The sequence below is a fragment of the Phocoena phocoena genome, chromosome 17 (genome assembly GCF_963924675.1).
Source record: "Phocoena phocoena chromosome 17, mPhoPho1.1, whole genome shotgun sequence".
In the NCBI taxonomy this organism is placed as follows: domain Eukaryota; kingdom Metazoa; phylum Chordata; class Mammalia; order Artiodactyla; family Phocoenidae; genus Phocoena; species Phocoena phocoena.
Genome location: NC_089235.1, coordinates 11,692,878 through 11,704,292, shown reverse-complemented (window position 1 = coordinate 11,704,292; position 11,415 = coordinate 11,692,878). Strand labels below are relative to the sequence as shown.

The 11,415-nt window shown below is 40.5% G+C and overlaps 1 protein-coding gene across 1 annotated transcript in view; it reads left to right on the top strand.

The window, feature by feature from the left end:
* The first annotated feature begins 518 nt into the window (after window positions 1-518).
* The window catches only part of ARMC1 (armadillo repeat containing 1), a 35,352-nt gene continuing 24,455 nt past the window's right edge, over window positions 519-11,415 (top strand). The window contains exons 1-3 of the mRNA XM_065895254.1: window positions 519-712; window positions 4,102-4,322; window positions 10,580-10,671. Coding sequence (XP_065751326.1) covers window positions 4,140-4,322; window positions 10,580-10,671 — 275 coding nt within the window. The 5' untranslated portion in view covers window positions 519-712; window positions 4,102-4,139. The remainder of the gene's footprint in view (window positions 713-4,101; window positions 4,323-10,579; window positions 10,672-11,415) is intronic.

Genomic DNA, 11,415 nt, shown 5'->3' with positions numbered 1-11,415 from the left:
AGTTCCAAAAAGAAGTTTCTATTTAAAAGAAACAAAAAACTGTACTTTGCTACCTTCGCGCTTCTACGAAGACAGTGCTACTGTCCTCAGTAAAAAGAAAAAAATTTGAAAAGATTCTGAATTAAGACTCACAGAAGCCAGTGAAATATTACAAAGCTGCCCTATTGGAACTGAAAGAGTTGCTAGAGAAGTTACGTTCAACTTGAATTTCTGAAGGCCGCAGGGGACAGGTTCCTCTACCGCAGGAACGCTGGGAATTGTAGTCGGGAAAGCGCGGCGGCTTCTCAGAGGGAACCACGTTCCATTGCTTAGCGCTTAATGGACGGAGAGTCGTTTGGTCCAATTCACTCTTCCCGGGTTCTCCCTAGACCCTCCTGTTCAACGCTTCGAGCATTTCCCTTGTTCACCAATGAACGCTTTAGTCTAAGAAGGCCTTCGTGGATTGGATGTCTTACACTCCGTGGAATGGTATTAGCCAATGGGAGGGCAGAACCGGCCGAGGTGGCTGGGTCATGGGGGAGAGTCCGTAAAGCCTTTCCCTGCCAGCGTCCTAGGTTTTTTTGGCTCCTAAAGTCAGTAGGGTCGTTTGTCATCGCCGAGGCCGCGTCTGCGAAAGGAGGGACTCGCTCCGCGCCTGCTGGGTTCCTCTACGTTATCCGTCGGTGTGGCCCTGATGCTGCAGCAGGCTCCGGATTCCTAGAACGCTGGAGCGGTAAGTAGGGTCCAGCGACGGCAGACAAAGCGGTGGAGCCGGGAAGGCCGCAGAAAGCGGCACCTGCACGCAGGCGGCCAGTCGGCCTGGGCGGGGCGCGCTGCCTGCCTTGAGGCAGTGCGTCCCTCCAGGCGCTTTAAAGCTCTGCTCCCACGTGTCCTGGGAAAATGTTAGCTTTGTTCACTTTCTCCCCGTCCCCTGCACGTCCGATTTTCACAAACCCTAACATTATTAATGGGTGTCATCTCACTTCTTCATCTCTCCAGGTTGTTGTTTACTAACTTTCTATTAGCTTTATGCTCCTGCGTGTCTACTAAGAGCAGAAGGACATGGTTGGGTTCGGCTTCATTCAAGCGAGACCAGCGTTCACATCTCTGTATTTTAAAAACAGTTCTTGGGGGCGTTTGTGCCTACAGCACTTCCTTTCGTGGTAGTGTACTTATGTGTGTACCCCAACACGTGGCCAAATAGAGGTTCCCACAGGATCAAGTATCGTTCTTGTTTGCTAATTGCTGGTACTGTTAGCACCATCTGAAGTTCTTATTTGATCCTGACAACCACTCAGGATTATTATGAGAGGAAGCTGAGGCTCAAAGGAGGTAACCCAACTTCTCAAAGAGTTAGTTGCTAGTAAAGGGCAAGCCAAATTTGATGTCACTGCTTACGTTATTTTTTAAAAAACTCGCTTAACTGAATATGGATTTAAGTTGTGGTTGTGTAGCTCTGTGTATTTATATTAAACTCTGTATATGAGAGCTAAATAATTCTTTGAGTTGAATGGTACATCTTGGCTGAAAGAAAATCAGGCAGCTACCTAATTACAGGTGCCTCCCATCTATCACTTAACTCCTAGCTTTTTAAAGCGTCATTCTGGCAGCATAGACCTCACCTGGGAGCTTGTTGGAACTGCAGACTCTCAGACCTCACCCCAGCTACTGAATTAGAATTGGCTTTTTAAAATAAGATCCCTTAGGTGATCAGAGTGCCTGTTAAAGTTTGGGGTGCGTTCATTGTCATAAGGATTTGTTTGCCCGAATTGAACTAAACAAAAGAGAAAGTAAAAGGTATACCTTGTGTTATTCCCTACATTTTCCTGGGCAGATCCTAATTTGAGCCCTCTCCTTCTGAATGGGCTGATAAGGTTAGAAGTTTTAACTCTTGGCTTTTGTTCATCTCAAAGGAACAGGAAAGGCTGTAACTTTCAGAATCATTCCCACTGAGTGGTTCTCTAAGTACTCCTTAGATGAGAATGGAGCGCTCCAGTTTCAAGGCCAGTGTTGTAAGCAAAAGGCCATTACTCTGGGTATTTGGTTCTTGGACCTTTGGGCCAGTGATTGGTTCTGCAATTTTCATTTTTGACAGGATTTGTGCTGGTGACAGCACATAAAGTTCATGATGCATAAACTGGCTTGTAAACAGCAATATTCAGGATGTTGATAATAGAAGCACCTAAGAGGCAAACCCTTGCGTCTTATTTCTGTGTACAGTATTCAGTCTATTGCTTTTTTGTTAAATCCTTTTTAAAATTGCTGAAGTAACTATATTTTCATTTTGAGAAGATTATCTGCCAAATACTATCCTGTTGAAGCCTTGTTTTCTCTGAGTCCTTTATTTTATGCTTGCTTGAAAACTTCAAAAATTTAACTTTTAAAGTATTTTATCTGGGATATGATTTTTTTCCCCCATGTGTTACGAGTTAAAGATCTTAGCAGTGGTTTTAAATTGCTTAGAAGTTATTCCAGTACCCTTTATTGAATAATCTTACTATTTTTCATTGATTTTTGACCCCATGTAACTTGCAACCATTATTTATTGAGCACTTAGAATGTGTCACCTAAGCCTTTTACGTGTATTGTTATTTCATCTGGACAGTATACCATTTGATAGCTGCTATGACTAATCCCATTTTACAGATGTAGAAACTGAGACAAAGAGTTTAGGTGACCTGCCTAAAATCACACTTACCAAGTGGGGGAGCCAGGGTCTGATTCACGTAGAGCCTGCTTTCTTAGATGGACTGTATAAACAGCTTTCCTGGGAGAAGTGTCTCTCAACTACCTCCCACCCCGTACTACTGCTTTACTCTTTATATCTTTGTATATTTCAATATATGGGAAGACCATTTCAGCTTTATTACCTTTTTCCTCCCAAATAACTTTAGTAGGCTGTCTGGAGTTACAGAATAATTTCCCAGCCCACCTCCCCCAGTTGGCATGGTTTTTGAAATTAGCATTAAACTAACTCATTACTTTGTGGAAAGTATTTACACCTTTATATTCTTTTTTTTTTTTGTCCCTGCTGCATGGCATGGGGATCTCAGTTCCCCCACTAGGAATCGAACCTGTGCCTCCTGCAGTGGAAGCACGGAGTCTAAACCACTGGACCGCTAGGGAATTCCTCCCCCAACACCTTTATATTCTTCCTAATAAGAAATATATTGTGTAACTTGGTTAATGGAAGTTACTATTTTTAACTTTCTGCATCTGTGAAAATTATTCCTTGTTATTTTGTATTTCTGCTTGTATGTTTATTATGTTACATTTTCTAAAATATCTTGTTTACTTTTGTGGGGAAAAGGTATGCTGAGTTTAAAAGGAAGGTATGGGAAGTGGAACGACTGCTGACCAGTTTAGGAGATAATAAATAAGCTTTCAGCCCAGTTCTATACTAACTAGCTTTTGTCACCTGAGGCAAATTATTTAACTTCTCTGTGACTGTTTCCTTATCTGCCAAATGAATTACCTCACCTCAAAATCTGTTTCATTCTTCTGAGTTTGGACCACTCAGGGACGGACAGGTGTGGTTAGATTCGGTTCAGATCCACCCTGATCTCGCAGACTCCACTGGCCTGAGGCACAGGGCAAGATCCCCTTCTTGGCTTCTTTGTTCATGACCTTCTTTGACTCCCTCCTTCTTCTTAAGGGATGTTATCTTTTGTAAACCCAGTAAACTGGGTTTTGTTCACAGATGATTTAGAAAAAAAGCTGTCAGCCAGCCACTTTTCTCGGAGACACTTGTCTTAGGCTCCAGAAGTGTTCTAGAGGAAAAAAACACTGGCAGTTACAGTTTGAGAAGTGTAGCAAAGGTTGTAAGTTTGAACTGTAAAGATCTTGTTTATTGTACTTCGGTGTTAAAATATGTATTGCTAAAAAGTTTATTGGAATAATGAAGATGATGTGTTCTTTGAACATTGTGCACACATAAATAACTTGATTTTTTGTTGTTGTTAGTTAGCTTCCTATGTTCTCAGACTGGAATTGCCAAATGCTTAAGTTTTTGCGATTTAGATTCATCTGTTTCTTTCTGAAAGTGCTGTGATTCTGATTATTTAACAAATGCCATAATATGCCTCACCAGTCTAGAACTAATTTTGCCAACCATTTCTACAGAATTTAAGAAGATTTTGTTCACGTGTATGGCATAGAAGATGAATTCGTCCTCCTCCACCATGAATGAAGAACCTGATGCTCTCTCGGTAGTTAACCAGCTCCGGGATCTAGCAGCAGATCCATTAAACCGTAGAGCCATTGTCCAGGATCAGGGATGTCTGCCCGGCCTTATTTTATTTATGGACCATCCCAACCCCCCTGTCGTCCACTCGGCTCTGCTTGTAAGTTGCCTTTAGTAATTTCAGTCTCAGTGTTATAATTTTGAAATTAAGGAGAATTTGAAAAAGTATTAGATGACGTGGTAAAAAGTTAAAAGTGTAAAAAGTTAAAAGTTAAAGTGTAAAAAGTTAAAAGTGTAGAGCAAATAATAGTAAGTTTGTATGTATTTCTGTATGTGCAAACATGTACGTGTAGTCCTCTTACACAAATGGTAGCATACTATATTGTTTTTATTCTTTGACACAAATGGTAGCATACTACATGCATGGAATGTTCTGCAACTTCCTTTTTTCACTTAAGAAGAAGTCTTAAGGATTATATTATATCAGTACAGAAAGACACTCAAAGAGGCACTTATGGTTTTGTTTTTCTTTTGTAACAGTTTTGTTAAGATGTAATCATATACCGTGCAATTCACCTAAAGTGTACAATTCGATGGGTTTTAGTGTATTCACAGAGTGTGCAGCCATCACCACCATCAATTCTAGAACATTTTCATCACCTCAGAAAGAAACTCTGCTCTTATTGTTTCTCAGCCTCACCCTCTTTCCCTAAGCAGCCGTGACTTCCTGTTTCTTTGTATTTGCGTATATCTCTGGCAAAAGTGCCTGTATATATTTATATAAATGGAAGCATATAATACGTGGTCTTTGTGACTTGTTTCTTTCACAGAGCTAATGTTTTCAAGGTTCATCCACATTGTAGCATGTATCAGTACTTCATTCCTTTTTATGGTTCCTTCATTCCATTATATAGGTGTGCCAGATTGTTTATCTGTTCATTAGTAGATGGATGTAGCACTTGTTTTAATACAAGATGGGAAGGAAAGCTAAAGGAGAAGAAAAGAGAAAATATACAGGATAATAGCTAATAATGCACAAGGAACTACCATATTATGAGGAATGTGGGGGCTAGAGAAACATGATAAAGAACAATACAAAGCAATCAGGCAAATACAGAATGTGAAAATTTCTGGAAGACAAATAATCCAGTTCAGTGAACAATAAATTGCATTAAAAAGGCAGTTGGGGTGTGCGAAAGGCATAGCAGTAACTGTTACAGATTTAGAGAGACTTAAGGGACATATCAGCCAGGTATAATATGTGGACCTGACTTGGATCCCAATTTGAACAAATCAACCATAAACATATTTTTAGATAACTTGAATGTGGACAAGACAGTAGATAATATTAAAGAACCACTTATTGCTTTGCAGGGTATTATAATAGTATTATCACTAAGTTAATTTTTTAAAAAACATTAACTTCTTAGGGATATACTGAAGTATTTACAAATGAAATTATATGTTCTGTGAGATTTGCTATAAAATGCTCCAGTGTGGTTAGCGGCGGGGGAGATGGATGAAACAGGATTGCCTAGTGGATGATAATTGTTGAAGCTGAATGATGGATACATGGGGGTCACCACACATTTTCTCTACTTTTGTGTCTTCTGAAATTTTCACAGCAAAAAGTTTAAAAGAAAATTACTGTCATAGAAAATTTTAAACTCATTGTCCTTTACTTAAGGACCCATGATCAATTCCCATTTAGTGTAATTTCACAAGTTCATACAGAAAAATAATATAGGCTGTTTCTTTTCAGAAATCAAAGTACATAATACAGATTTCCTATTTTACTTTCATAGAATGACGTTTATTTAGGCAAAACAGACATTGGTATGAGTGAACAGTAGTAACAAATGGGGATATTTGCGTGGCCCCTAGTTTGGGTCCTATTTCAATGAGAATTGGAATAAGGGTGAGAGGAGAGAGTGTGTTGGTCTCTTGACAGAGACTTGGGGTTGAAGGGGGTTGTTTATTCTAAATAGACTAGTCTTGAACTTATTTAAATTCAGAAGGCAAGGGGCTGCTGAAGTGGGAAAGGTTTGAGGAGAAGGCTCTCACAGTTGGTACAGAAAATGGGAAAGGTTGCTAACTGAGGACGATGGTGAGATTGTTCACAAGCGTTGAGGGACTGCTTAGTTTGGTAACGCTGATATGAGGCTTACAGCTTATGAAACTCCTTTTTCACCCTGGTTCAGGCCTGCCATAGGCCCTGAGAGCCAGATAGTTGAATTTGTTTGAGGTTGATTCTTGGCCAGGCAAGTTGGTAATTAAGGGCGTTTAGGATTTTGGCAAGAGAGTAGTTGAAACAGTAGACTGTAGGTGCTGGGCTAAATAAGAAGAGAAGTCAAGTCATGGAGGGACCTAGTAAGGAGAGAGTAGAGGGAGCCAGGGGCTCAGAGTTCCCAGAGAGGTTGAAGAATATGTTGGTGTTCTCATAATTTCATTTTATCTTCACTGTTGACTTATTAGCTATACCTTTTTGTTTTTAATTTTTTTAGTGGTTGTTATAGGTTTACATTATACATCTTTAACTTGTTACAGTCTACTTCATGTATAATGTGAGAATCCTACAACCATATATTTCCATTTCCTTCTCCCATCCTTTGTGCTATTTTTTGTCACACATTTTACTTCTGTGTATGTTTAAAAAATCTACAGTATTTTTTTTCTCTTACTCTAAGCTATTTTAAAGAGATTAAAGATTTAAAAATCAAGTGTATTTTATATTTACCATTTCTGGTGTTCTTCATTTCTTTTTTTTGCGGTACACGGGCCTCTCACTGTTGTGGCCTCTCCGCCTCTCCTGTTGCGGAGCACAGGCTCTGGACGCGCAGGCTCAGCGGCCATGGCTCATGGGCCCAGCCACTCCGCGGCATGTGAAGCCCTTCTTCATTTCTTAATACAGATTTGTATTTCTACTGGTGTCTTTTATTTTCCTCCTGAAGAAGTTTAACGTTTTTTGTAATGCAGTTTTGTTTTGTTTTGTTTTGTTTTTTTGCGGTACGCGGGCCTCTCACTGTTGCGGCCTCTCCCGTTGCGGAGCACAGGCTCTGGATGCGCAGGCTCAGCGGCCATGGCTCACAGGCCCAGCCGCTCCGCGGCATGTGGGATCTTCCCAGACCAGGGCACGAACCCATGTCCCCTGCCTCGGCAGGCAGACTCTCAACCACTGCGCCACCAGGGAAGCCCTGTAATGCAGTTTTGCTCTTGGCTTTTTTCCCCTGGTGCTTTACAAGATGTTTCATTTTTTTTTTTTTCTTTTTTTTTTTTTTTTGGCCACACCGAGTGGCATGTGGGATCTTGGTTCCCCGACCAGGGATCGAACCTGTGCCGTGTGCGTTGGAAGCGCAGAGTCTTAACCACTGGACTGCCAGGGAAGTCCTGTGGATGTTGTTTTATCTTCTGGCTCAAATTATTTCTAATGAGCAGACTGCTGTGATTCTTACCTTTGTTCCTCTCCATATAATATATAAGCCTTTTTCTGGCTTCTTTTGTGACTTTATCAATGGTTTTCAGCAAATGATTATAATGTGCTTAATATGGATGGTTTTCTTTGCGTTTTGGTTTTGTTCTTGTTTTGCTTGGGATTTGTTGGTCTTGGTTCTACAGTTTTCATCAATTTTGAGAAATTGTGATTCATCATTCTTTCAAGTTTTTTCTGTCTCTTCCCTGTCACTCCTCTCGTGGGATTCCAGTTGTATGTGTTTTAGATACCTCATGTGGTCCCACAGGTCACTGTTCCTTTTTTTTTTCTTTAAGTCTTTTTCTTTTCTCTCGCAGTCCTTCGTTTTGGATGGTTTCTATTGCTGCATTTTAAAGCTCACTGATGTTTTTTTCTATCGTGCCTAATCTTTTGTTAATCCTATCCACTGTGGTTTTCATGTTAGACATTATGTTTTGTCCTCTGGAAGTTACATTTGGGTCTTTTTAATATCTTCCATTTTTTTTCACACGATACTTAGGTGTTTCTACCCATCCTTGAGCATATGGAACATAATTATAATAGCTATTTTAATGCTTTTATTTCTCATTTTGCCTCTGTCATATCTTGGTCTGTTTCTATTGATTTTTTTTTTCCCCTTGATTATAAGTCATATTTTTCTGCTTTTCGTGTCTGGTAGTTTTTAATCAGATGCCAGACATCACAGATTTTATCGTATGGGCTTTGGAGGTTTTGGTGTCCCTATAAATATTCTTCAACTTTATTCTTGGTTGCCCTTAAGTTACTTGGGATCAGTTTGATCCTTCCAAGACTCCTAATGGGATGCTCTTCTGAGGATTCACCCTGATTCCTCCTGCACTGTGAGGTCTTTTCACTGCTGGCTGGTGGTGTCACAGACTATTCTCAGCCCAGTGTGAGGTCCAGGAATGGTTTTCCCTACTTTCTGGTGGTTTTAGTCCCAGGCCCTTTGGTCTTTTACTCCAGGCATGTGCAAGTCAGTATTCAACCATAGATTCTTGGGCACCCCTCTGTAGATCTCTGGAGCTGTCTTGCTGTGCTGATCCCTCCTCTCTGTTACTCTGCTCTGCAAATTCTAGCTGCCTGGGGTATTTTCTGACACCAGCCAATGTCCTCTGTGGACACCAGCTGGGTGACCAACAATGCAATTTTGACAGTAACCACTCAGAGTTAGGTATCAAATTCCCCAGGTTTAAGACTCAGTTCCCCAAGACTGCCTTCACTTCAAAGGCCAGTTGCAAGTATCAGGTCACCCATGTTTCTAACAGAGCAGCTATAAATTGAGTGTTCCAGTGACCTCCTCCTCTGTTCAGTAATTTACTAGAATGGCTCCAGAACTCAGGAAGCCACTTTACTTGCATTTACCAGATTTTTATAAAGGATACAAATGAACAGGCACATAGGGCAGGATCTGGAAGGGTCCTGCGTACAGGAACTTCCGTCTCTGTGGAGTTGGGGCACACCACCCTGGCAGGTGGATGTATTTACCAAGCCAGAAACTCTGAATCTCCTTGTTCAAGAGTTTTTATAGAGCTCAATTTCCAGCCCTTCCCTACCTCCCAGGTCAGTGGGTGGGGCTGAAAGTTCCCACCCTCTAATCACTTGGTCTTTGTAGTGAGGAGCTGCCTCCTGAGGCCATCTAGGGGACACAGCCTAACTCACTTCTTTAACATGAACTCACCCAAGTGTGATCTACAGGGCCTCCTTATGAATAACAAACTCCTATCAAAAAGTTCCAAGGGTTTTAGGAACTCTATGCCAGGGACTAGACGAAGAGCAGACATGTATTTTTTTATTATACTACTCCACCCTAACCTCCCCAGCTCTCATCTCTGTCTCCCTAGCTTGGCAAGACCCCAGGACTTCACTGGGCGTCCTTCTCCCTGTGCTGCAGTCTGGAACTGCTTCCAAAGCAGTAAGATGGGGCAGTTGTAGGATCTGCCTCATCATTTCTCTTAGGGATTCCAGTCCTATGCTGCTTCTCATCCAGTTGTCCTGTTTGTTAGTTTTTTTATGAAGGGAGGGCAGTTCCCTTGGCAGTTAATCCTATATGGACCAAAGTGAAAATCAAGGTAAGACTAGTTACAGAAAGGATAGGAGACTGTAGTCAGAGACAGGTTGTTGGATTTGTGATTTCATGGATAGTACCATTTTTGGTAAGGACCAGGCACTTTGGAAATGTAGTGTAGAGAACTAGTAGGAAATGAGAAGGTCAGTGAACTGAGGGGGCAGCTTTGGATGGTGTAGTTCACAGAGGTATTTCCCTGCGAATCAGGTACTAAAGTCTGCAGTGAATGATCAGAGATTAGGAAGTTTGTAGAACAGCTAATAAAATCCCTCAAGAATCAGCATGTGAAGGAAATACTTGCAAAAATGTACTTTAAATCTTAAGAGAAAAGCATCCTAGAAAAGTTAACTTCACAGAATAGGAATTTGTGAGAGTGAGTTCGTCTTTTGGTTTTCAGTTTAAAAAAAAAAAAAGTCATTTTAAAGGTGTTTTATAAAACTAGAAACAGTTCATTCCATAAAGGGGGTTGTATGTTTTGTCCCTCTCAGCAGTTTATTTTAGTTAATATGTCAAAAGCACCTAGGGAAATGATGGCTATTGGGACTGCTCCCTGAAATTAATAAATGGACTATAGTTCCTTGTATCCTTGTCAAGATGAAGTGGTGAAAATGAAACCGGAACAGCCTAATTTTGACCTTGCAGATAAGTTGGGAACCTTCATTTCAAAGAGCAGATTCAGCTACTGCAGCTCAAAGGAATATTTTTGTCCCCTAGAGGACTGCTCTGCTTATCACATTTAAAGAAGAGTTTCTAAACATTCAAAACCAATTGGTTCTAAAAGCAAAGCCCTGTTTTTCACTCTTTCCTCTCGCAGTAGCTTAGTAGTGGGTTTAATTTTGAGTAGTCTGGCATGTGGACTGACCTATTCCTGCTCTCGCTGTAGGCTCTTCGATACTTGGCAGAGTGCCGTGCTAACAGAGAAAAGATGAAAGGAGAGCTGGGTATGATGCTAAGCTTGCAAAGTGTTATACAGAAGTAAGTACAATAGATAGTGTCTCCTAATGGAGTAGAAAAGTGGGTCATGTTACTTTACTGAAATTTGTACTCTTAATGTGACGGCATACTTTCGTGGGTTATATGTCCAAAAATGTTCTGATGGTCAGTGTTGTGATTATTTCTAAACGTTGATATTAACAGTAGTCCTTATGAAAATGCTCAAATTTTATTTAAAATGTTGATACACATTGTACTTATGAATAATATTTCTAAAAAGAGACAGTCCTACCTTGTATGAAGTTTTGTGAAATAGATGTAAATGGATTTGCTAGTAGTGCAACACAGGTGGCATTTGAAAATGTACAGCATTATAGTATAGTACATAATTCTTTTCTTACTTCCTCGCAGTCTTACTCGAAAGAACCTTGATCTGTATCATGACAAAAAGGGCTTTTGGTGAGATTTTCCTGAGAATCATTGCGATGTCTCTTAGAGATTTAGGGCCATTTAATTTGAATTCTAGCAAATGGGTGGTTTTTAGTTGTTTCATCTTAGGAAGGTTTTTATATCTATCATCTCATTTTGCTATTTACAGCTTTTTGAGGTAGGTTAGACAGATAATAGTTTTATGGGTGAGAAAATTACAGAGGCTGAGTTTCTTATCTGTAGTCCTTCAGCTGTGTTGCCTCTGGGAACGTCTGGTTTTGCTCCTTTCCTAGGCCTTGCTGATTTCCTTGTAGAAGGCTAGAAATTGAAGATTAAGTGTTTTGTTATTTCCACTGT